At 38.5% G+C, this 27,433-nt stretch overlaps 1 protein-coding gene across 2 annotated transcripts in view; it reads left to right on the top strand.

The window, feature by feature from the left end:
• slc38a12 (solute carrier family 38 member 12) overlaps positions 1–27,093 on the top strand; it is a 99,587-nt gene extending 72,494 nt beyond the window's left edge. The window contains exon 10 of one of the 2 annotated variants that reach the window (XM_088928049.1): positions 24,337–27,093. In XM_088928049.1, the coding sequence (XP_088784175.1) occupies positions 24,337–25,100 (764 nt within the window). In that variant the 3' untranslated portion in view covers positions 25,101–27,093. The remainder of the gene's footprint in view (positions 1–24,336) is intronic. The other variant, XM_088928050.1, reaches the window with a different exon arrangement.
• Positions 27,094–27,433: the final 340 nt, after the last annotated feature.

Here is a 27,433-nt window from a genome sequence, read left to right as displayed (position 1 = left end):
AATATCTATAATTTGTCATTCAACAAAATGAGACTGCTGAAATGGGGTGAATACCTTTGTAAAATACTGTAATACATTCTAAAACACCGTTCTTTTTTACCTCCCTCCATGTGAGAAGGAATGGCTGAGCCAAAAAGTAGGGAGGGGCATAAATATCTATATTTTTTATTGTGACCTTAATGGTTAAACACAGCTGGAATGTGTATGAAAGTTTGGGGAAAAAAACGATTTCCTGGTTTATAATTGGATCACCTTGAAGTGAAGCTCTGAATTATGAGCTGCAGTCTATTTATAGATAGCCCAATTCCGCCGTGATTTTTGTGCATGCTTTTCACATCTTGTCTTCAGAAAGCACCCTCGAGAGGGGTCTTGTCGGTTGCTTCTCTTATCTTTCTCTCGTGCACCGATTGCAAATGAGTAATGCCCCCTAAAATGTAAGCCAACTCTCAAATAGATGTGTTGTATTCACTGTAATGGACACTTACTACAATCAGCACTGAGGACAGCGGTTCATACTGCGTTATTTGCTTTGATTGTACGGGACATTCTCACATGTTCCTGTTTTCATCCAAGCGCCTGTATTAGCATCTGTTGTGGGCTGCTCATCATGCACTCCAGATTTCCCCACCATGTTGTAATCAGACCCTTAATTATTCACTTAGATCAACTTGCAATCAGATGAATAAAAAATTTAAATTAATTTAAAAAATTGTTTTGAACAGGGACACTGGCTTGCTTAGCTCAGGATCTGATCACTGTTTCTCAGGCTTGTATTGCTTTCTTTAGTCAGGGGGTGTGTGGGGTTCCTCTGAGGTTTGTATTGGGTGACACACCATGATGCCAAAAGGCTGCACCCTCTCCAATTTTAGGGCTGGTATTTTGAGATTCTAAATCGCAAAAGCCAATATTATTTCTACAAAACTGATCCTAATTGTGCCTTGTAAACAAATGGTTCATTACACAAAGTGAATAAGAACATTGAGGTAAAGGTGACAGCTGAGAAGAGCAATCTTACCAATCTGATCAAGCTGTTCCTTGAACACGGCTTGGCAGTTTGTTACAGACCTCTACAACCTTTTGTAGGTTACTGATAAGTCCTCTATTTTTTGAGCAGCTGAAGTCTATGGTTTCTAGAAAGGAAGAATGACTGTGCTTTTTGCTACAACTACTAGGTAACCTTAACCCTAGCCTTAAGATGCACTTTTGCACTGAAATTATGCTGTTGAAACTACAGATGTAATACTTGCTGGTTATCAGTGGCAAAAGGTGATGAATGTCTTTTACCTTTGGTTTGATATTTCAGTGCAAGAGCATGCTGCAATATAAAATGGAACATGACTGTCTAAATTCTTTTTTTTCACATGTAATAGTAAAGTCTCCAATTGCTACTTTAATAGAAGGATGTTCTTCAAACATCTCCAAAACTGAACTATGTGAAAATTAATGAAAGCTGAAATTTTTCTCAGCAAGGTGTGAAATGAAAGGCTGCTGTTTCTCTCTTGCTCAGTGTTATTATCATCTAAAGTGGTGAAAGTGCTCATACAGGGAGCTGCCACATACTCTGACATGGTGGTAATTGTACTTACTGTATAATGGTGAATGGGAGAAAGGTTTGTTCTGGGTTTCTCTTTCTGGAAACTGATTTTAAGAAGGGCTTTAAACGTCTGAGTTTATCCCATCAGCTTCTCATACTTTAAAAAACGTGAGAAAACTTTCAAAGATGTCTTTACATGATATGCAATACACAACATTTACAAAGCCTTGAGGGTGAACTCTGTATCAGCAGCTACAGCTACAGAGTGTCTTACAAGATATCTGCTCCAAAGGATTAAGTGGCTGAAAGTGATACACCACATTTGGATTACACTAAACGTTCAGGGATGTTTTACTACTACAGTAATTTGGAAAAAAAAACCTAATTAAAACTTAGGTTGGACATAATTAATTTCTCACTTGTTAACACCCTTCAACATTCTTTCCTAGATTCTGTCCTGTTCAGTTTGATTGTGTGTCAAACTGAGTTAATTACCAAGCTGAAGTGGGTTCTTAAAAGTTATTCCACAATTAGTTTCTGGAAGAGGGCCCATCTCTGTAATGCAGTTCTAGATGTAGTTGGCAGAACCCTAAAGTAATAAAAAAGACAACAAGAAAATGAACTTCATATTTACTGGATGAGGGTTTTCAGCCCTCTCCAGCCTGAAAGAGAATTCTAAGAATTTCTGCACCTAAGTTCTGCTGTTCAGGAAAATTTTAATGCTGCGGAATGGTTGATGGCAGGTCATGCAGGGCAAGAGGAGACCCTTGTTCAGAGAGAATGTTCCGATGAAATCATTGCACTGATCCCTCAGGTCAAGTCGAGGTCCAAACCTCTCAAACCAGGAGATCAGCCTTTTGCATTTGTCGATTTGTGTTTGGCTTACTTGGGGTGTGCAGTGTGAATGCTTGGCAGGTTGGAACAACAGCACCTCAGACAAGGCAGTTTTTCATGGTGAAATGCATTATAAATGCCATTCCACTCATTTGCAGTCAGTGAATATAAAGCCTGCAATACTTCTGTTTTTCAAAAGGTGTGCATAAAAGAGAACGACCATCTGCCCTCGCCAGTCCCCAGTCCCTTAGCTGCTCTCTTAAGCCAACTTGATCATTGGCAGCCCAGGCTGGTGCTCTACACAGCCGATTGAGATCTTCACTCATCCCTCACCTCACGACAGCTATGACACCTGTCCCTCCCTTGATTGGGCTGTCACTCACAGGAAGCCTCCAAAAATAACCCTCCGCCATCATTATAGCCCGCCCCAACACTCCTGAACGCTCACATCTTTTCTTTTTTTAAATTTCTCCCACGGTTCCAGACATTTCTACCAAGTGTCTGCATTGTACTCAGTCTTCCTGTGATGGATTTGGCATGTCACATCTCCCTGGCAATGTGGCCTTGGCTAATGATTCTAAATGGCCTGCACACTATCTCTTTGTTTCTGCAGTGCGGCGGGTGACACAGGCTCATGGACTGGGATAAATTGCCCACTTTTCATGGAAGCTGGGAATAAAAGCTGGGGGACAAAAAAGAAAGCATTGTTTCAAAAGAAATTTAATTTCTTGAATACCAGAGGGATAAATGAGTTTTCTCTCACAAATAATGAAGGAAAGAGCATGTTAAATTCCTCTCTGGATAAGTTGTTTAGATTCCACTTTTGCAGTTCTGTGAATGTACTAGAAACCGCACAGCAGTTCATTCACAAATGGATGATAGATGTATCTTTTCTTGTGTCGAATCACATTGATATGCCCCTTTAGATGTGATATGTGGAGCTTTGTTTTGGGTTTTGAATGTTCTAGCAGTTTCATTCTAGTAGATGATAATGTTTAAGAACACGATCCAGGAACAGAAGGCCCCAACATTTGCCAGTTGCTGTAGAGTAGAATTTCCGACTTAATGCTCTCTCCACGTTTGAATGCTACTAGACTGCAGTAATGTTGAGCCTTCTTGAATAGGGATACCAAGCCTGTCTTTTGTTTTTGTTTTTTTTTTGGTCCAGCTGAGTACTTCAAGACATTTTAGCCAATCATTGTGTGCAGTGTTATATTCTTTTATGCCATGATTATGATTAAAGTCACTCGTAAAACATCTAGGAGAGCATCTCTGGTGGAGCAAGATTGCAGATTCAGGGACTGTTTGTATATACAGTATATGGGTATGTTAATTGTAGCTTTGGTTTCCCCAAAGTGAAGGTTCTCTGCTCTGCTGTTTTGCCTCTTTCAAAGATTCAGTTTCAGTAGGTGAGCATTAAATTTTCACATGAACATCTGCTTGTGCACCACACCAGTCACTGACATGATTACTTTTCATTACAAGCCACAGAAAATCCAAAGTTTGTTTTGGATCCTGGAAATCCTTTCAAAGGACAGGCTGTATTCTGTGCTGCTCTTCATTGTGATCTGTGTGTTTATATTGAGGCAGATCCTCAGTTCTTACACAAAGCTCTATAACTACTGTAAATACTTGATCTACTGACACGTCTGTGCAAGTTCTCAATGGGCCGTTGTCAGTACAAAATTGAAAATTCTGTTAATATATAACTCCTCTTTTGGATTTAATAAAAAGCCCACCTGATAAATGTTCGCTTTAAAATTCCATTGCTGACTTGCAAAGGCTTAAAGGTTTTCTCTCATTCCTTCATGGCAAACTTATTTGTTAGCTATACTGTGTCAATAAATTTATGTTTTATGAGCTCTGGATTCCTCCCTGTTCCAAAAAACAAAACTGCACTTTGTGAGTAATGGAGCATTATGTTGGAAGAATAAAGAACCAGAAGACGCTCTTCACAAAGCTATTAAAACTCTCTTTATGTGTTATTAAACCAAGACTCAATACTTTTTTTCTCTTCTGTGGCTCATTCTAACATTTGATATTATGTTAAGATTTTAAGTTATGTTACGTTTTTTGAATTTTTGATCCATTGATCAATTTGAATTCTGCGCATCTTTTTTTCTGCTTATGCTTATGACGACTGCTTTATAACTTCTTCAATATTGTTCTTTCTAGTCAAAGTACTGTAATATGTCTTCACAAGACAAATCACCATGCTTCAGCCGATGGTACAGTGAAAAAGAAAAGCTTTTATAGATAATGAAAAGAGTCTGGCCTCATGACACTTTGATGAAGTTCTTTAGTTCTAGAAGCATAAGAGAACAAGATTTTTTTTTCTGGGTGAGGGTGTTGTGTATGTTATATTACTTCCCTTTTCTGGTTTCCCTGCTACATGTGTGAGGATCTCATTTTTCAATTCCTCAGCCTAGGCCTTACGGCTATTGTGATTATGAATGTGCATAGTTCCCAAATGGAAAAGGGAGGCATCTGTCTAATCTTGACCTTCAAACAGAGCACTTTTATTTCACTTGTGAAATAATGTTAATGTTGCCTAAAGTTCCAAAAGAGCTAGACAGCACAAAACCCCTATGGTGATTCTTACTTTGCTTATTACCTGGAAATTGCTGTTGTTTATATTGGGCACATTTATTTAATAGCCAGTGCACAGCACTTTTCTCTTTAGCTTCATTTCATTAGTTTAGTTTCAACACAGTTATGAAATGTTTTTTTGGCGTGTGCCCATTAGTTGGGTTCCCAAAACAGTGGTATCTGTTTTTTTTTTCCCACTGTTGGTCATGGTAAATGAAACAAGTCACCAAATATGCGCCATAGATATCCGACTAAAGCTCAGATTTTAAAGGCTTTGACAGACCCCACAAGCTGAAGATTTTAAGCCCAGTGAGTGATTGTGGTTAAGAATCAGGACGCCTCTGAAAAACAGGAAACTACAGGCAAGTACTGGATCGTGGGGGAGCTGGAGACAACTCAGGGTACAGCCTGGACACCAGTCCATTGCAGGGCACACACAGACACACAAACACAGATATACACACACTTACACCAGACACAGACGCACAGGGACAGTTTTTTTCAGAATCCAATTAACCTACCAGTATGTGTTTGGACTGTAGGAGGAAATTGGAGCACCTGGAGGAAACCTGCCCAAACACGGGGAGCACATACAGTACAAGCTGCCTGCAGAAAGCAGGTCTGGAATTGAATCCAGGGCCCCAGTGTTGAGAGACACCGAAGCTAACCATTACCCCAACATGTCAACCTCTTCGATTCCAGCACAGTAAAGCCTTAAAAGGCGACAGCTTGCTTGCATGTAGAAGATTGCACTTCAACTGCAAGTCTGCTTGCAAGTCTCACTAAGAAGCAAACTGATTGACTTTATTTTTAGACTAGCTGGAAGGAGATTAGCCATTGAATGTTAAGGTCTCAGGAGTGATACATTGACATAGAGGAAAGAGGTATTTGAAGTGAAATGAGCAATCTTGAGGAGCAGTTGAAGCTGACAGTGGTAATCACAGTTCTAGCTAAATTAATGTGCCAGTCTTAATTAATTTAAAGAATACTTAGCTCTGTGTGCGCCATAGATTAAAGATGCTGTCTGGCTAAAACATGGCTTTTTTTTTCTTACTGGCACTGGAATCTCTTCCTTCAAAACTTGTATTCTTCAGAGCCGTTCTTTCTCTCTATATCTTCTAACTGATGTGTCAGGGCCATGTGCAGGGTTAATTTAACCAAAAATAGTGTGGTTCAAGTTCTTTTTTTACAGTTGTGCAAAGCTACGTACAACAACCATTTAAAACAGACCAAAAAATGAAAAATCCGGAATTCTTAAGTAAATTATTTATCAGTTTATTATTTAATTAGTTACTTAGTTTCATGTTTAATTCTTTAATAGAGAGCCAGTGAGAGATTTGTATATCTTCCATAGCATGAATTAGATGAAAACCCATCACTTTATTCCCACCAGGGAATTAATATCCTTTCCAGAACAGTACCTTTATAGAGCTCAGGGATTGGTTGCTTAAATCACTGTAAGTATTAAGAGTCTGAAGTATTAAATATAACACTTACCTTTTTCTCAAAAGTAGGCTATTGACCTAAATGTGTTGAACTATTTTGTACAACAACCTTTAACCAAAGGAGCACTGAAGGGAAAAATGAAGAGACTGAACATAGAGTGTTTTATCCAGCTGGCCACAGGTTTGCCTCTGATCCCAGGAGCCCACCATTCAGAGCTGGTGTGAAGAAAAAATGACACAAGAAAAAGGATTTTATACAAGACCGATTTAGGACTGGGGGAAATTTAAACTGGAATACAAAGATGTATATATTTTAATTAATCTACTTTAAAAGCCACTGGAATTGGCTGCCTTTAACACAAGTCATTGTTACATCCAAAAACAACACCCTTTCAAGCACTGCTATCTCCATAGTTCTAGGCCATTGGAATGGTTTTTGCTGCCCATGACTAGGGAATATTGTCTGCTTGTCTGTTTGAATGGGTCATAAAATAGATCCTTTATGACCTCCATACAAATGTGACAGAAGTATCTATATGAATTCTAACTTTGGATATGTTATTTTCTTCTTTGCAACAACAGGTCTTCTTAGATATTCAGTATTCTGAAGGAAAAAATACTTATAGCAAATGAAATACAAATGAGATTTGTATTTTAAACTGAATAAAACCCCCCCAATCATAGGTAGTCTAAATGGAGTGTTGGTGCCCATGCACAATAAGTGTCTCATTAAAATTCGATACAGCATATAAATAGCCTTGCTGTTTGTGGAAGCTTAAAATTCAGAGTAGTAAGTAATCATTCCATGCACCTTAATCAGCATCTAATCACCATATAATTAGCGTACAAATGACATCTTATTAATATTAATGAATGAAAAAGCAGTCCACTGGTTTGCAGTAATGAAGTGTGTTTAGATCTGGTTGTGCCAGCATACAACTCAGAGACTGAACAACGAAGTGGATCCAGAGTTGTTGTTTTTTTTTTTTGCTGCTACAATATTTTATTGATTTACACAGTGCCTTGTAAATGTGCTACAATGGAAAAAAAAAAAATTCGGCCAGCCTCTTTGAGAGCACGTAAAACCCTGTTCATCAGTCACACAAACACACATTTCAGGAATAGCCATCCATCACACTGAGGAGCCGTAACATAACAATAATCATAATCAGGCTTTGGATCATTTCCCGAGCTCATAAAAGTAAGGAAAATTAGTGCAAATTTCCTGTCGTAAGGCACACACACATTTTAAAAAGAACGATCTGACATCTTTCTGGATGAAAACAGTTTTGTTTTTGGGCTTTGTCAGTTCATTTCTGAAAAGCTCTTTGCTTGCAAATAAACAGGCAGCAGCAACACCTCCTCTACATACTGCTTACAGGGCACTAGTTCTGGGGCGGAGCACAGTGCATCTTTCCTGTTTCTACACTTGCTGATGTGGGAGTACACAGCTGAGAGGCAGAAGATGTGAAATGAGCACTGAATCATTACCTGAGAGTAGTTTTAAGTTTGCACTCGTATCACTAGAGGTGGAGGGGACAGGGAGAAAGGCGATGGCAGAAGTAACCAGTTTGAAAGATGAGGTTCTTCTAGAGGAGACCAGATGCTCCTTTGAACATTAGCATTAAACCTTACTAGGATTTACTATAGTCAGCCTTTTTACAGAACGATCCATTTAGCCATTAATTCCCAGTATAAGAAAATCTATGTAGTGGAAATCTTTCGGTGATAGCTGTGGAAAAAACACATCTTACCTTGTTTATCAAAAGTGTTTGTCAGTGCTTCCTGTGTGAGACAGATAATTTTATAATATAGTAACCAATAATAACAATTATTCCTTGCATAGAGCTTGTCCTCCAAAAGGATTAAAAAATCTTTAAATATAGGAGCAGCCATTTTGCATCTATAGTCCTACACAGCAGATCAGGTAAAGATGGGACAATTGTTTCACCAAATGAATTAAGGGGGTTCTTAAAGGAGGCCAGATTGTTCAAGTCCTGAGTGGAATTGATCTAGTACAACAGGATTAGGACACCTGCGTTTTTAAAAAAAAAGTGCCAGGTTATGATCAAGTAGGCAGGACCTTGATTTAAAGTCTCATCTGGACAGCAACCTCTACAGCACAATGTCCCTGTCACCTTACTGGTGCAGAGGGAGGAGGACAGCACTGAAAAGGCCCAGACTTACTTTGCTTGACATCTGAGATCTGATAGAGTCGTGCTACAAAGGGGTAAACCCACTGACTCAAACTTTCAGTGGCTCAAACTACAAACGTTTTGTAAGCAAAACAAATGTCCCCCCCTGTCTCACATTGACCATGAGGGGAGGAGTGTTCTTTGTATCCTGAAAACATCCAAGGAATGTAAAACAGGTGGTTTCGATGGTTTAGATAAATTATCTGTGGTCTGATTTACACAGGACAGGAATTCCTTCACACGTGAGGTCATAAAATCATTGGCTTTTTTCCTGGCAAATGTAAATGACAAGAAATGCAAAGCAAAAGTCACTTACATGCTTGTCTGTAGTTTGTACTAAAGCAACCTGAAGCAACCTGCAGCGAAAAGTAAGACAAACTTAGATAATTGTGCAATGATTACATTGGCAGTGAAAACTGACTGAATTTCACTGAAAAAAATGAATTTTTACATGTAATTGTACTATGCACGACCTTCTTGATAACCACAGAAAATGGCGTAATAACAGTTTTAGTTCACATGCGGTGCAACTCTAAAAATGACCAACTAGCCAGTTCTAGATATAACCAGCCTGTAAGCTACTGTACCTTTAGCAGCTCTAGTGTTAAACCTGGATGCACATGAAAGAAGTGTCTTAAGTAGCGTTTTACTTTATTGATGGTAGGATATTACTTTTAGTACCAGTAGAGCACATGGTGACATTGATGACAACGACATTTTGTTCTTCCCCTCCCCCTTTTTGGGTTCATCTTTACTCCCATGAGTGGGTTTCTTAATTTGCAAAGAACAACCAAAAGAGGCCAGCAGAGATTTGAACTTGATCCTTGGCTGTGCAAACCCGTACTCCATTTAGGTATTATGTAGTTACTTAAAGCTCAGCTTGAACAATTTAATGAAGCGACGTATCCAGCCGTGAAGAGCAAAATACCTTTAGGTTCCTGTCTGCTGCTTTCTGCGTAGAACCCGAAAATCCCTAATGAATTGTAAGCTTGCATTTCCACAGCTTTGCAAGAAAACTCACACGGCCTCCGTTAAGATACAGTATGATTACGGTGAACTGTTGCTGCTGTGTGGGGGTGAAATGCTATCATTGATCAAAGGAATGGGTGAGCTTTATCGCCAAAAGGGATTTCTTCAATGCCTTTACAAAGCACAAAAAAACGACATTCTCTTTTTTTAATCTGTTGTACTTTAAGTTGCTAGATAAGTTTAATTTCTTCTACAAGTTTTCCTGCTGATGGATAGCAGCAGTGTGTGAATAACTCAAGACATTGGCAGGTGCAATCACAGTGCATCAGTCCAAGTCCTAAATCTGCTCGCCCTCCCTTGTAAGAACAAGAATATTATCTAAAACATAATTTTGATGATTTTGTCTAAGTAAATACATCCAATGGAGAATTTTTATCCACACCCCCTAAAAAAGAGTTTATATGTTTAACCATTGGTAAGATATGACCTGATTTCCTGAGCTGCAAAACAGAGAAGCTCTAGAACAAAAACATGCCCTCCCTATTGGGATAATCTTAACACTTACTGGTGATATATTCAGCAAGTAAATGTAGGCAGAGACTTCCACATTGTCAGGTAAGATTTAAGTTTTAAGATTTACTCTTAAATGGAAAAATATCAAATAATTTAAACTAATTATGTCCTTCATGCTTAGCCGCATGGCGGTGCAGTGGTTAGAGCTGGGTCCCTGTGGCCCTGTGCATGAGTGGGTTTCCTCTGGGTGCTTGGTTTCCCCTGTTGCCCCCATAACCTTCCTTACATTTTTACAGATGACAAGTCCTAGTGACTGCACAGGTTAAGCACTGAACACAACATGGTTACCAGTTCCTGTGCTCTCATTTCTGTTTTATTTCTTCAGAAGATACTGAGGACTCATCGGATCACACTGTGGCTCCTAGTCTCTCATGTACTGTATGCGATGCATTGATGCACGTATTAATCCCCTCAGTATGATGGCGATGGTCAGAGTGGCATCTTCAAACTGTCATGGTGTCCTGACAGAGACAGCAGCTCTCATTAACCCCCCAGTCACTCGTGGCACCCTTCATCTTGCAAGGGGACAGGCAGGGACTGTTGGATCTCGCCATCGTGGTACAGCGTCCTCACCCCAATTATCACAGCACTGACCCACTGTAACCAGTCCCATCACTGCTGGGCCTGTGATGTCCTTGAGTCTTCCTCCCACCTTCTGTCCACAATTAACCCCAATTAACGGCACAATAAACATCTGCATCTTATGTTTTGTCATGCATATTACTCAGGTCAGGGGGCAATAGCTGCAGGAACTTCATAACCTAATTTCCCAAATTACCAAAATGCTATTCCAAATGTAAATTAGTCTAGTGCTTTAGTACACTCCACCCTGCTGTTTGATGCTCCCTGTGGTGTCGGTACACTTTACAAACTTTAACTGTAGTAAATCAGAGAGATGGATAACATTTCTCCATCATCAAACTAATTGAGATAATTGGTAAATACCCTTCATGTTTAGAATTATAATTAGAAGGTGGTTGTAGAATGCATTTTTCATGAAAAGCGACTTACGAAGACTACATGCATCAGCAACTGTGTCAGCATTGTCTCCTGCTCCAGGACATCAGTTTAACATCTCATCCAGTGGCTAGAGCACGAGAGATATTCAGAAACTTGCTCAGTGTGACAGCAGCAAAGCTGTATGCTTCTGAAAGGGTTTTTGCTTCCTTTACTTAGACGTGGCATTTATCTTTATGTGCACTAGTACATCCCTTTTAACAACGACAACGAATTCGAGCAATTGTAACATTTCCTACTCCAAGACCCCCCACTGCCTCCCCCCCCCCCCACACACTCAATAGGAGTCAAAGGGGGGAAAAAGCTCCTTTTTGCCTTTTGCTTGGGTGCAGGCCCGTGTCAGATCTCATGGCCTGATCTGCTATGGACTGGTCTCTTGAGCTCTGTCTCCTTCATGAGCCCCAACTGCTGTACAACCTCTCTGGCACAGCATCTGTCAGTGCTGATCCGTCAGGGCTGAGCTCCTGTCTTCTCACTCTCCAAACCTAGAGAGAAAGCCAACACCATTATGCAACACAGTCCCTTTGGTTCAGATGATAGAGACAGTTCTGCAAGAGCTCATGCCGCTAATGCCTAAATAAGCATCAAATTAACTTCTAACTGAGCGAGACTGTTATGAAGCCTTTCTATTAACATTATACTGTACACTTACTTTTGGTTTGTTACTTTTGGTGAATATATGTACTGTACTAAATGGAGAATAAATGAAGTAATAAGCATTAAAATACGTCTAAATAGGTTTTTCAGCCTAATTGTTCACTTTTTGGTCACAAATAAAGACACATTAATTTTGTGTCAGCTGTTGGAATTTTCTATTAGCATTTAGGTTGAGTGAGGTCTGAGCCATGTAAAATGCTGTTGTAGAATATTGTAAAATGCTTTATGTAGAATTGAAACCCCAGAGAAGCAGTTGATATCTTCTCCAATGTCCCAGGACTTTATATGTTTTTCTTGCCTCCTGCTATTGTATAGTAGGTGTTTCCATGAGGTTTGCTGCTGGTACAGTTTAGATACAGTAGTTTCGAATTTTTTGTAAGCAGCATCTTAAAAGCAACACTCTTCACTGAGGGGATTTATCACCCTACAGTACAAAAAAAGAATTGACTAATTGGCACCATATTACAACATAACATTTTGAGCAGTAATGGATATTTTAGCATAGCATACATTAGTGGAATATACTTCTGTATTCTGTAAATATTCTATAAATATTTCACTTTGTTTGGTGCTTTTTATTATTGAGAGCCTAAGACTTTTAATATTTAATATTGTTTCAAATGGATTTATACAGTTTATCAAAAACCGTGAAACATCATGAACAGATTGGAAAAGAGAGGATGGGCTCTACTGAGGCACAGGAGAACAGATTTTCAGCTGAACAACTGCCCTGCTTATTGTCTCCAGGTACACTCTTCTGAAAGTTAAATAGGCTTAGCTAATTAACCAGCAATCCCCCAGACAGTGGTAATTACTGTACCAAAGAGAGCAGACCAAATTTTCAGTTGGTACATTTACAGTGTAAGAAGATAGTTCGATGCAAAATGCATCATTATTAAGTTTTGTACGTTTTTTCATTTAAAGAGAGTTTAGCATGTAGAAAGTATCGTTTGAAACTTTTGATTTTTGACCATGTTTGATTGACAGGCATGTGGGTTAGCAAAATTTGGCCAGATTTTTTTTTGGGAGAAAACAACAAACTAACTATTTTCCTGCATTTTAAATGCATTCTAAACCACAGCACATACAGTACATCACAAAATGTGTACAGTAGGTGTTGTCAAAACCCTAACCGTAACTTGGGCACCTCCAGAACATGTATCGAAAACCTTGCCTTAAAACTCTGTGTTCAAAAAGATACCCAAATGACTTAAAATTAGTCAGAAACATCGATAATAGCAAACTTGGGTCAAATTTCCTTTTATGAGAAGCAACAAAACAACAATTTCCTGTATTCAAGAGCTGGTTGCACTTGGATGACTACTTTGAAAGTAACTGGTGATTATTGTTACTAGGGTAGCCAGTCTGCAGTTTGTAGGCACAGTGGCTCCCTGAAGAAGATAGAATACTGTTCACTGCTCTTAAACTCCATTGCATACTAATTTAAATTCTTGGTACAGGAGACACTGTCCTGTCCTCTGCTCTTAGTGTTGAAACTATAGAGAAATTTTGACAAGGTGAAGTGAGGTGGTTCATGACTTGGCTTTTTAATTTTTATTGAGTAGCTGGAGTAGGAAAGACATAGCAGAATTTTTTATAAAAAAGTCTGCACTCAGTAATCCAGTATCAATCATCAGCATTTGCCTTTGGGACCACGGCAAGGGTGTGCAAGGTTTGAGAGGCAATTTATTACCATTATCCACTGGCATATTGATTTCAGGGCCTGAGAAAAAACAAATCCCTTCTTAAGGTTCAATAACGTTGTCGCACTCGTCTTTATACAGTAGACATCATATCCAGCTGTGGTGGGTGGGGTTAATATACAGTACTGTACTTGTATACTGTATGTTTGAAGAAATATAGGCAAGATTTGTAGCCATTTTAGTAAAAAAAGTGAAATAGTGAAGAGATCAATTGGGATCTCTAGACCTGGAGGTTTTTTATGTTTACTGTTCTTTGTTAAATGTTAAATGTCTTTTCTTTCTTGTGGAGCTTGAACCTTTTAATTGAAATACTTTGCTTGATTATAACTTTTTAAGCTGTTTTCTGCTCTCCTGGCTTCTTTGGTTTGAAACATTTGTACTTTTGAAGGGATATTGATATTCAAATATTTCACAAACACAGCTGAACCTGCTTAAGCAGTTGTTATTTCCATATTAATATCTTAATTATTATGGTTAGATGTAGGTGGCAATGACACAGTACCCGACTTACAGTATGCCCAGAATAAACATTATTAAGCACTGAGTTCTGGCCTAAATTGTTGCTTAAAGTTGCTTAAAATACTACTCAGTTAAAAGTGTAATTCTGTTAAGAGTTTTAAGTAGCATAAATAAAATTAAGTTTGAGCAGGTAGCTGCATTAGCATTCGAAGACAAAGACTAATTTCATGCTGAAAGGTAAAGAAAAACTTTTTAGCTGTGGAGCATAAATAAAATGCATTTTATAATATCATAAAAAAAGTTTATACTAAGTCATCATTATCAGCTTCCAAACAGTGTCTTCCAAGCAATTATAGAAGCCTACAGAATGCTAGAGTACATGAAGAAAATGGAACATTTCATTGAAAGGTTATACAAATGTAAAGTTGTACGGAGCACCACTAACACCACATTTTCGATTCTGTCTACATGTCTGCTTTTTTTACACAAAGGCTGGTTAGGGACCTGGATCAAGCTGCACAGTCATGTTGTTGAAGCCAATTGCCTGAAAAGCTTCGATTAAAAGCCGGGTCAGTTTCTTGGACAAGTAAGCAACTTGCAATCATGTGAGCACAATGGGTTTATTGGCCTCCACTTGTCTTCAACATTCTTATGATTTATGAAACAATTCACAAAAGGCAAGCAGTCCATAGCCTTGGTGAAACAAACATAGTAAAGAAATACTAGAATACCTACAGGAGTCCAGAACAATGAGATAAGGCCATACTGCCCATCTGGCCTCTTTGCTAGTTAGTACATTGGATCATTAAGTTACCAAGTACCAAACTAGTCAGATGGGCCAAATTGCTGCTTCCTGTTGTTCTTGTTTTTTTACTGTACCTCTCTTATGTTCCAAAAAGACAGCAGGCAACAAGTTATTTGGAAGCAGTGTTAATGTTTTCATTGTCACTACCATCAGTTTAGTAATTCTTCATTTTTGGAGTTGGCACAAAAGTCAGGCACAGAAAAGCCTTTGTTTAATGATACATCATGTGAGACTTGTGTGATTGGTGAATGGACATCTTGATTTAAACCAATCCTAATTCAGAAAGAGGGCTGGCTCCTAAAAGTGGCTTTACTGCAGCTTAAGTAAAACACACTTGGAAAAAAGGTCAGAAAACTAAACTGGCGCTACCATTAATACCAAATTAGATTTACAGAAGCATAGTATGTATGAATACGCTTCTCGTGTCCTCTATATTTTTAGTTGTTAGTATGTTTTGTATATCGTCTGTGACATCAAAAATACATTAAAATATGTCTTGCTCACACTAGAAAACAATTAGGCCAAGAATGGTCAATTGTAACTCTATTTAGGTCACTTTCTACAGTGTAGTAGTGTTTCTAGCAAATGTTTCTACATAAGCACTGAGTTACTAATGGAGACTAATAATTTTATTGACATTCTTTCTTCCCAAATCCCAGATTATTGTCATATAAACTGTGCCTTGACTATTGTGCATCTTTTACACCAACTGTAAGTGGCTGTGAAAATGTCCAATTTAATAGCCTTATAAAGTAATTATAGAGATTGACACCCCTGACCAAAAACTTCAAGCAGTAAAATACTGTTATTGTTTTTGGAAGGTGTTGTGGATTACTCAGCCTTTAGGAAATTGACGGGGGTTGACATTTAGAAGACACCTTGTTTCTCTAGGACCTGGAATGATTTTTATGGCATCTGCAGCCGTAACAAGTGGGGAAGAATATCGCCTAACCATGCAAGAAGAAATTATTTCTCACTACGTATCCCAACCTTCCTTTTTCATTCCTGATCATATAAAAAAAGCCTTAAGCTAATTTGTCTGTATTTCTGTAAGAAAACTGAATAATTTCCCCTTTTAACACAGGTAACCTACAGCTTTTGCCTCTGATCTCTTTAATTGGAATGTTTGCTTGTTTGGAAAAGGAATAAATTTTTTGGACATAGATACCCAGGGACTCTCACTTCATAAGGCATGGTCAATATCTGCTCAATATGCATTAACGAAGCCTTAATTACTGATGTTGATTTTGAGCTACTCTCTTCAAAGTGTTGTAGTTGTTTTTTTCAGCTTCTGGCTGAGTTTCCTTTCTCCAAATATCAGCTTTTTTTTTCTCTGTTGCCAGTGGCATCTCGTCTGTCACCTCTTTAGCAATGTTCATTGACAAAAAGTAGCAGTACTTTGCTTAAAATGATTTATGAGGGGACAAAGCAGTACGTAACTCTGTAGTTTCATAGTGTATCTATCTACAAAGTTTCAGGAGATAAATCAAACCTAAGCCAGCTTCATTCTTGGCCACATCTTTAATTTTCATGGCAAGTTAAAATAATGGAGCTGCTGTACCAATTGATTTAAGCATAGGTGAAGATAAAAATGCCTGTTGGAAAGAATAATCTTTTTTTCTAATCATTATGGATAAATGTTTGCACCAGATTCCGACAGCTAGGAAGGAGTTCTGCAGAACTTAGAAAGGGCATTGGATTTTGAGCTTGTACTCATCAGGAATTCCAGATTAATCCAGGACACCTTGAAAAAGTAGGCCTATCGCTTTTTTTTCCAAGTTATCAAAGGCTGAGCTCAGAAATTCAAAGTCTGTATCCAGAAACAGGGAGAGAGTGGTCCCAATGCTGTACAGTATTATCCCATGTATTTTGAAGCTCTTTCTTAAGGGGTCCAGGGAAATATAAACCTAATCTAATGAATTAGTTAAGAACTAATTGTGGATGTTCCAGACTGTTTTATTACAGGAGGCTCAATAAGCGTTGCCTTAATTGTTTCATTAGTTCTGCATTATTAATTATTAAATCAACTTTATAATTTGACACACTTGTACACCAACAAAAAAAAGGCTAGTAATATAATAATCCTTAGTTTAAATCAGTTTTTGTATTTAACATGAATTGTTGGATTTTAGTGTGTTCTATAATAAATGATGGGGGCATGTGTCCTATCTAAAATCTGCTCCCACTTTGTAAAACATATTGTTATTCTAACATGTCCATTAAGTTCAGTTTCTTAGAGCCCAAATGTGTTTATTGCCTCATTATCCCATATTATTTAGGGCATTTCTTCTTTAATGCTTTGGCGTTTCAGGGTTGATTGATGTTTCCTCTTTTAAACGTAATTGAGTATTAAGGTGTAATAAGTGTGGTGTCACAAGTCAGTCTCTTTCCCAGTGTTATAGAACGGTTAGATGAAGCATGTGTAACTGGCTTCGTGGCAGGGGTTCATCTTTTTTATTTTATATTATGCATAAAAATAAATTATGGATTGGCTGTAACCATCATATAGTTATTGTTTTATTGATGTTGTTGTCTGCCTTTATAGACACATAAGAACAAAAAAAGCCACTAGGCCTGTCTGCCTTGAATGTTTGTTAGTATTTGATCTAAGGATCTAATTTAACTGCTCCTTGAAGGAGTTCAGGGTATCATCTTTTACAACATGGCTGGGTACCTTGTTTACTCTAGTGTTTTCCTGTTGATTCTGAAGTCCACCAGGTTGACATTGTCTTTGCCTTTGATGATTTTGAATTCTTGAATTGGGTCCAATTGGAATATTCTCTGTTCAAGACTAAGATCCAGTTTCTTTAGCTTTTCAGGGTAGGACTTTAACAAGGGAAGAACAGGGTAGGAATTGAACCTGGGACCCCGGCAATCCCAGCCACTGTGGCATTGTGCCACCTTATTAGTAAATCATAACATTTCTTTATCGTTGAATGGATAAAACGTTGTTTTGTAGTTTTTAGATTTGAAGTGGATTATGCTGGAGACATTTAATTTCAGAGGAAAGTCAGATCCTACTCTTTTGAATGAGTTACAGATGCATTGGAAAACAGTGTACTGTATATGCGTAACTGAAAAAAACTTGTTGGAAGGTCAGGGGTCACCCATTTTTCAATAAATGGATTAGACATCCTGTTTTAGGATTGCTTTGAATCATCTGGCCTTTTTTGAGATTCCTCAGCAGAAAGACTGTTATGTGGAACACAGGGAAGCTGTATTTGTATGAACAAATTACCCATTAGAATGTCTACCAAACTTTTACGGTTCCACCTTTGTGCTGAAAATACCTTACATTTGGGAAATGTGGGATTGACATCAGTAAGTTAACCATAGTACCATCATATTTCCTCTATAGTGTTATCACTGCTTTGAGTTTGAGAACTAAGTCGAAATTTAATTACAGTGGGTACATTCCATTGCTGAAATGAGTTTGCATTGCTTGAAGGAGTGATGCTGCTCATACTGATGTTGCTCACAAGTAAGATGTAGGGATTGTGCTTGCATTCCAACCATACTCTTACCAATTCAAGCTCACCAGTCCCATCAGTGCTTGGCAAATTATGTGCCTCTGTTTGGGGAATCCCAGTCACAGTGGGTTAATGACAGACCAGGACTACACCACTTCTTCAAGAGGCTGAATGGGAGTGTTAATTATAAAATAGCATAGGCCCTTCCTTTTTGAGTGTTTAATTACGTTGACTCATTGAATTTCTGACAGCTGAATTGCTGCCTCAATTACTGTGAAGTTTTTGCTGAACCTTTCATCCTTTTCTACCCGAAGAAAGTCTGGCAAAGAAAAAAAGATAAAAGGGCAAGATTGTTCTTTCCTGTCAGCTGACCTCTGACTTGATCTCCCATGAAAGGAAAGAACTAAACAGGACAACAGGCTAAAAAATGAAAAGCACAAATGAGCCTGTCTAATAATCCAGTGAGTCCAGAGAGTTGATACATGAAAATCCAAGAATAAAGACATCAAGACCAAATATATTCTGTAGTGTCTGAATGAGCTCTCTCAATGGGCTGCCTAGCATTACCCAACTTTGTGTGGAAATTCATCATGGAGTTGCATAGGTACTTCATCTGTCAGGGTCTTTGGTTAGCTCCTTTAATCTCAAGTTAAGGGGAGGACGGTTGTCCTTGCACAGCACGTGTGTATAAAAAGAAAGATAAGCCAAAGAATGCTTCCTCTCCCATTGCATTTTATCAAGTTGATTTACATCACGGAAATATTCTGCAAATGAGATTTAAGTGTGGTCAGTAACTTAGCCTATTATTGGTCTTATTCTTTTTTTCTCCATTGATTTGGTTTTTCATTTCTCCATTGGAATACATTAAACGCAGTAAAATAAAAATTGAACTCTAGGGCAATATGAGCAGCTGGTTTTGGTTCATTCTGAGTGTGGAAACTTCAGGTTTTGAGAGAAGGCCTCCTGACAAAACAGATTTGGCTTATTTACACTAACACCACCCTTGCCCCTTTCAGTGACAGGTCTGTAGGTAGTGACATTCAATAGCTAGAGTGTTTGCACAATGAAACATACTGTAAGTTGCCTTTAATTAACTTACTGCGACCTTGCTGTTGGCCTCACTGACTCATACATAAATGAGGCTGCTCTCCCTCAAAAGGCCCCTGTCTCACAGACTCCCCGCCATGCTGTATATTATCTTTGGATTGAAAAAGACTGGTGTGGTTGAAAAAAACCTATCTGACCCATTTTCAGGAGCACTGGATGATAGTATAATAGTGTTTCACTATCCATCTTAGTTTATGCCTCACTAAGGCAGCTGTTTATTATTTGGCATCTTTTTTCTGGTTTAAAGGTTACAAATGAGGCCACGTGCCTAATTTTGCTTGATTGGTTGCTAGCAGTATTGATCTAAAGTCCAGTCGTTTTAATTTTCAAAGTATCCCAGGGAATTGTGTTTAACAACCTGGCTGGGTACGTTGTCACAGATATTCACAACCCTTCGGTTAGATAAGTGCTTCCTCTTCTCGATGCACTTCGTTGTTCTCGATGCATGCTTGTTTAATTTATTGATACATTGTCGTGCATCGAGCTGATTTCATCAGGATTTTCAATACTTGTATCAAGTCCCCTTCTAATCTCCTAGCTTCAAGAATAAACTTGTTCAGTTCTCTAAACCATTTTGTCTGACATTTCTGTGAGACTGGATCTTTATTTAAGTTTCCATCTCCTGATTTAAGTTTATGCCAAATGCTCATGTTTATATACTATAGAATATCACAAAGTGATGTGCATGCCACTGTTGGCGTTGAGATAATCTTCCTTCTACTCAGGATGCAAAAATGAGAAATAAGTATTTTGTCAGTTCTAGCACAGTGTACAAGAGTGCATTTTTTCCCACTTCTGAGAACAAGCTGCAACTGTAATATTTTTGTGCAAGTGACTGATCCAGCCCAGTGATGAAAAACATGTTGAGTCATTTGCGAAGATTGCTTTAAACATATAGTACATATGATTACAGATCTATTGATGGAAACACTTAAAGATCTGTGAAATATCTAGAGATGTTTTTGTCATCTATCTGTTCACTCATTTTCCATCTGCTTTTCCTAGTGAGGATCTTGGCTGTGATATTTGTTCATAATAGAACATAGTCCAGGTAAAAAAAAACAACAATTAAACATAATTAGACAATTAAAGTCAGCTTCCATTCCTATAATCTAGCCATGTTCTGGTGAAACATTAAAATATCCATAGCAATTGTATCTTTTGTTTGACATGGGTTTGACACACACACACATTTCTATCCTGTTTTATATATATTTAATATTTGTTATTTGGGGGTAATATACACTACACTATTTAAGTTAATGTTTGTTTTTCTGGGTGCTCATGATCAAACAACACTACTACAATCTTGGATCTCCGATTCCCTAATATTTTTTAATATAATAGGTACTATTGCCCTAAGCAGCCACATTTAAAGCCAAAAAAAACAAAGCACTAGAACTTAATATGAAAGTGGATCCAGAATCAAGCGATGCAAATAGTATATCCCTTGGGTATTCTTATGTTAATCTGTGCACTTCAGAGATTTACTGTACCCACAGTTGTCATCAGTTGCACTTTTCTAGAAACACTTAATGTGCTGAATAAAGATCACAATAGACCAGCTTCCAGGGAGTGCCCCTAGTCAAGAAAAAACGGTATGATTGCATTATTATGTTATCTGTAAAGACACGTTGTACATTTGTACATTGTTACAAATGTAAATAAGATTAGTGCATTTAGAAGGTGGAGATCTGTCTCTACGTATGCTATTTTTCTTAACCCTTTGAATTAAATTTTCCCTTTAACTCCAGGCATTGGCTCTTTATAATTTAAGAAGGTAATGTAAGAATTAGATTAGTAAATGAAACAGCATGGTCATTTTTCCATAGCTTTGCATGGCATTGCACAGGGCAGAGTAAACAAGTCATGAATCACTTTGTCGATGACAAAGTGACACAAGCAATGAGCAATCAGGCTCAATTTCCTCAAATTCAGTCTTCCTTGAAGGTTACTTAGTCTAAATCTCACTCAATAGCTCAGAAATTGTTTTTTCTTTAGCATTAGTAGGATTTACAGATGAACTGGGTCCTGGCAGAATCTGAAATGCACAATGACAGAGCATCTCTCTGGTACACTAGAACATGGTGTACCATACATTCTTAGCATTTGTTCAATAGACTTTAAGTCTCTATGCGGTACATTGCTACTTACAACACCAGTTGGTTCTGTGTTGTATTAAGGTAAAGTCTGAGTTCTGGAACCAATCAGAGAAGTAACAGGAAGTAAGGGGAATTTAATTTCTAATTCAAGTTATGTGATAACAGTGAAATTACGATGATCCCAACAGAACAGACTTGTCCAGTGTAGCTGAGGTAATTCTGCAGGAGGAATGTAAGAATGTTGGTATCTGCAGAATGGCGTTCAGCCAGAACAAGAGATATATGGTCAAAACGAAATGGCAAGCATTATGCATTTACCTCAGAAACCCTTTGCTAGGAAAGGAGTTAAGGAAATAAGATTATATGATTTAGCTATGGAAAACTGACTAGTGAAATACAGGCTTATCTGGTCCACCTCATTCTGCAGAAAATGTTACTGACTTTATGTATCTTTTTTTCCAGATGTAGGATTTCAATGGTGTTTTGAAGTGCTCACAACATGATTTGAGACTTGCATGTTATGTAAAGTCCTCTGAAATACTGTCCTAGACAGTTGTTGTGTTTTAGGAATTAATGGACTTTATCTGGGGAAAGAAGAATTAAACAAAATATTTTTATTTTACATATTAAGGACATCTGATTTTCTTTTTTCCTGGAGTTGGTCTGATTGTTCAGGGTTTTGAGATGGTAATTCCATCTTAGTGTTTTATGCCTTTATTTTGAATTTTTTCCCCCTTTTCTACTGATGTTTGTTTGGGGCTTCAGACTGGAGTTGGAGTTTTCAGTGCAAAATAATTTTTAATCTTAAACAAAGATAGGTTTTTACAATAGGCCATCCCACAACATCTGCTTTCAGATCATGAAGAAGAGGGACACCAGAAGAATCTCTTAACTTTTCTGTCTGCCTGACATTTTGATGACTCCAAGGAAAGGGAGAGGGCATGATCTAAAAGGAATATTCTGTCAAGAGATGGAAGAGAATGACTTCACATTCCAAAGAATATAAACTTAAGTAATTTTTGGATTACACATTGGTGACACATCCAATCCTGAAAATGTTAAAAATCTGTTTCGGTATTATCTTAGATTTTTGTTTTCTTATTATCGTGCTTACTCATGGTTTTCATTATTGCCTGTAATACATTATCATTTTTGCAAATGCCAAAGTCTTTGATTAATGTGAAGAGATTAATGCTACACATTACAAACCTCTTGAATATCTCATGAATATTGCACAAGCATCGAACTTTGAAGAAGCGAAAGTGATTCAGTCCTGTTCTTGGCTGTGTCACTATGATATTTATTAGACCCACAGTTTAGTTGGATCACTGACCCTCGCCAACTGCAGATTAATGGATTACCAATTGGCCTTTCACTTAGCAGTATGTCTGTAAAGAAGTAATCATCTCATTCTGGCACTGATGGAGCATTTTCTTATTTCCGATTTAGCCCTGATTAGTGTTGAGAGGGCTGTCCAAAATAACATGCTTGCTGTTGTCTACTGGCTAGTAGTAACTCTTACAGCATGTCAGAGTCTATTAAACTGGGACTTTGTGCCCCCATAGAGAAAGTGCCTGCATGGTGGCACAAAGGTTAGCATTACCGCCTCTCAGAGCTGGGGCCCTGGGGTCAGTTCTGGTCCTGGGGTGCAGTCTATGTAGATTTTGTATGATCTCCCCATGCGCACATGTTTCTTCCCACAGTCCAAAGACTTACTGCTGGGTTAATTAGCATCTGGGAAAACAGGCTGCAATGTGATTGTTTGCATGTCGGAATTTGTGCCTGTTTGTGCCCTGTGATGTTTAAAATAGCTGTTTATTGCATTCTGTGTTTGTAGCATTCCGCAGTCCTTCTAATCATGATAGGCTGTAACTTTATTTTCTTCTGTTTGGTTTAGAATGTATATGAAGTGGAGACAAGGTGCATTAACAGTACTTATCACCTTACCCCCAGTTCTTGAAACTGTTTTCAACAGCAGTCTCCAAAGCAAGTGCACAGTGTTTTATTGCATTAGGAAGATTACTCTGTGGTAGTGTTTCCGAAAATAAGAAAACAAGGTGAGGTTAGCATGTAATTAAGAAGTAGCATTGAGAAAACTGTGTCCTTTGTTGTCTGGGTCTATATTGTTGCACATGCTGTTCCTAAGGAACCTCAGCTCGGCTGGTGTACATGAGTTTGAGAGCAGTGATGTCGAATCAATCACGGTGCCTAATTGGTTCAAAGTGATGTTTCCTTGTCAACATTAATTCTCTCATGATTAAAAGAAAGATGTGTAAGGGTGGTCATTTAGAGTAAAATGATTTTCTGCAAAAAAGGCCTTTTCTAAAAACACAAGGGCACGTTTCTCCAGAAGCTTGTTCATTCAGGTCAAGAGGGGGCTGTTAATGTCAAAAGAAAAAGGTTATTTTTTAAAAAATGCACACTTGAACTTTTCTGAAGATCTGTACCACGACTCTGAATGTTTGACACACAGCAATCTCGGGCAGTTCATTGCCTTGAATTAATTTTAACCATTTTGATTTGATTGTGCCAGAATTGAAAGGGATACTCTCACATGTGTGCAAGGTACAAAAACTATTCTTTACAAACTTTGTTGCCTCTTAAATAAAGCCAGGTAAATTTAAAGAAAAAGATAATCATTGTCATACATCTTTTCCATGCCTCTATTTTTTTGTGTTTGCACTTCTGCGCTTTTCACAGCTGCTTTCAAAATCTGCAGAGAAAATTCCACAACAGTGTTATGTTTCCGTTTTCACTAGAAAATTTGAGTTATCCAAAATGTAAACGCACCCAGGTGAGGTAAGCAGTTCTATTTTAATAGGTGCCTGTCAGCTTCCTGCCTTACATTTTCTTTAATTTTATTCTTCTGTCTTCCAGCATTCATCATGATGATCATCCTAGCTTTGATCCGCATTGGAAAGGGTGAGGGAAAGGGTCATCCACCTATGGCTGATATAACAGGGGTCCCTAACCTTTTCGGGGTGTGTGTCTACTCCTTCATGTGCCAGCACTCCCTGCCTTCCCTGGTGACGCCCATCTCGGACAAGAAGCGAATGAACTGCCTTGTGCTGTCGGACTACGTGCTCATTCTGGGTTTCTACAGCCTGCTGTCCTTCACAGCCATCTTCTGCTTCAACAACAGCTTCCTGAAGGACATGTACACACTCAACTTCACTGACAACTGCGACGTCATTGACGTGGCCGTCCTGCGCTACTTCCTGGGGCTCTTCCCGGTCTTCACCATCAGCACCAACTTCCCCATCATTGCCGTCACCCTCCGCAACAACTGGAAGACGCTCTTCCATCGGGAAGGCGGCACCTACCCCTGGGTTGTGGACAGAGTGATCTTCCCCCTCATCACCCTCATCCCCCCGATCATTGTGGCCTTCTGTACACACGACTTGGAATATCTGGTCGGCATCACAGGCGCCTATGCTGGCACGGGCATCCAGTACATCATTCCTGCTTGCCTGGTCTTCTTCAGTCGGAAGCACCTGGAGCCAGTGTTCGGGCAGGACGTGGTCAACAGGCACCGGTCTCCCTTCCGCCACACAGTCTGGGTCATCTTTGTCCTGGTGTGGGCCATCTCTTGCTTGATCTTTGTTACGGCAAATATCATCCTGACAGAAACCAAGCACTGAAGCCCCCTGCTTGGAAGACAGCTCAGACACATCGTTCTCTTGAGGCCTTAAAGAGCCGTTCATGGCGGTGATGCACTTTCGTAAACGAGTAGGGATCTCAACGCTGTTAAAGTTGATGGGGTGGGAGGGGTGACATTACACAAATGGGAAGGACCCATATTGTTGCTGGAATGCAGCATTAAGAGCTGTCGGATGGGGATAGAGTTGTCCGAGGTCGGGAAGCAGCTCCTTTTCAATACCTGTCATTCGTAAAAACGTGTCGTGGTTCCCCATTTGGTTCGAGGCGATGGGAGACCAAAGCTTCTGTCTCACGTTAACTGGGCTTCCTTGAGGCTTTGCACTACCGTCCATTTGTAACTTACACAGTATTCAGGGTTCCAAGGAATTTGCAAACGACATGTTTTTTAATGCATTTATTATGTTTCTTTCCCCTTTTAAAGTGTATGTTGGTGTTCAGATGACCACAGTGCTCGGATTTCTGTTATAGGTTGCTGGGTGTTATGGACTTTGGAGAAACTGAAAGAAATATGAAAAACAAAGGAATGGTGCTATTATCTGACCCCTATATGTTGTTCATTTTAATTGTTCTTCTTAATTCATTCTTGTCATTCATATTTGGTTCTTTTTTTTTAATCTGACAGGGCATTCGACATAAAGACATGTGCAAGTAATGCTGCTCAGAAATGACTAGTCCTTGAAGTTGAAATTTGGCATTCCCTAGGGATGATTTCATTGGTCTTTGTCTTTCTGACTGGGGGAATCTGGATGCCTCAATTCTGGTACCCAGGGGCAGTGGCGGATTCTGTAGCTCTATTCTCAAAAAGTAACAGATGGTGAAAGAACTGCTGTTGTTTTTCTTATTTCCACTTCAGTAAAATAGGTGAAATACAAACACCATAAATCAATTCCCAGCCTGTTGTTAAAGCTTTGGTATGTGTTTTACAAATGGAACACATGATGATAAATTCTAATGTGACATTAAAGATATGTGCAAACATGGGATTATGGACTAACTTGTAACTTGCTAATGGATCCCTTCAGAAAATCTTGGTTGAGGGCTGTTTTAAACTGCCATCTGTGCTTTTTTTATTGTTTTACCTTTTTTTTTGCTAGAAACATATTCTACAGTAGGTTTATAAAAGCTAATGTCCTGAAACAGCTGAACAGGCAGTTCTTTTCTAGTTTGCAAATCAGATGCAAGTCTGTCAGTTTATCAGAGTATCAGAGGTAAGCAACCTTCACTCTCCCTGAGGCTTGTGTTATTTATTTTCCTTGGGAAATCAAGCACCAGAGGTTTTCCAGATTTCAGTTTGGAGAGGGTAAAACAAGTTAGTACTATTCTTGTCTCACACAGAATTTTCTACTAGAGGACATTCCAAAGAATGAAAGAAAGAATCATTGAAGCACAATATGCCTTAGTGACTTGTGTTAAAGTGGTTGATGCTTTTGTTTGGAGTCAGATAAAGTGAGTTGCACTTTATAGTCTATTTTTTACTGGCCTGTTGTAGTTTCCTCATGGGCAGAAGGGTTGCAGCTGGATTGCCTCTCCCAATAATTTTGGCTTCCTGGATTTATTTTTGATCACATTGCACCCTGTTCAATTTTTGAGCCCATTGCAAAGGAAGCTTATTTGCTTCTAACTTTGTTTTCACTGAGTCACTGGTTGTTTCGCTCTGACACAGCAGTGAAAAATGATGTTGATTTCTCATCCCTGAACCTGTTTCTCTTGCATTATTCCACCCACCCTGCTTAGCTTGTAGCATAATTCTCATTTAATCATTTATTTTCTTGGAATAAAAAGTTCACTGACAGCTGTTATCTCAGTACAAATTAACCATGTTCAATTTTTTCAAATCACAAATGCAACATTTACATTTTAGTCTGTTTATATAAAAGCATCCCTAACCCAGTCAACACAACACTGAAATGAGGATGAATCATAATTAGGGTGTTTAAATTAAAGTATGCAATTGAACAATAAATGTTTAAACTCTACCTATGCTCTTGTAATTTTGTTATGTTATCAATAACCCCTAGGTGAACAAGAGATAAAGGCAACATGATCACAGGGTTGGTTATGCCATTTTGTTGCAAATGCTGAAATGGAAATTGTCTTGAGACCCTCAGATTAAATCCATCTTGACTTCAATGGGAATCCTTGACAGAAGGAATGATGTACAGTATGTGATTTGAGAACCTTGGATTCACAGCACAACATGTCATAAACATCTAATCTCTGGGAGGTTAAAAGGGATATAAGTTTACTTCTGTCCACAAAATGACCAACAGAATAGAAAAAGGCACAAGAGTAAAACACAAGAAGAAGAAATGTG

This window comes from Atractosteus spatula, chromosome 11 (genome assembly GCF_055471065.1).
Source record: "Atractosteus spatula isolate fAtrSpa1 chromosome 11, fAtrSpa1.hap1, whole genome shotgun sequence".
NCBI lineage: Eukaryota > Metazoa > Chordata > Actinopteri > Semionotiformes > Lepisosteidae > Atractosteus > Atractosteus spatula.
This window is presented reverse-complemented; position numbering and strand designations above follow the sequence as displayed.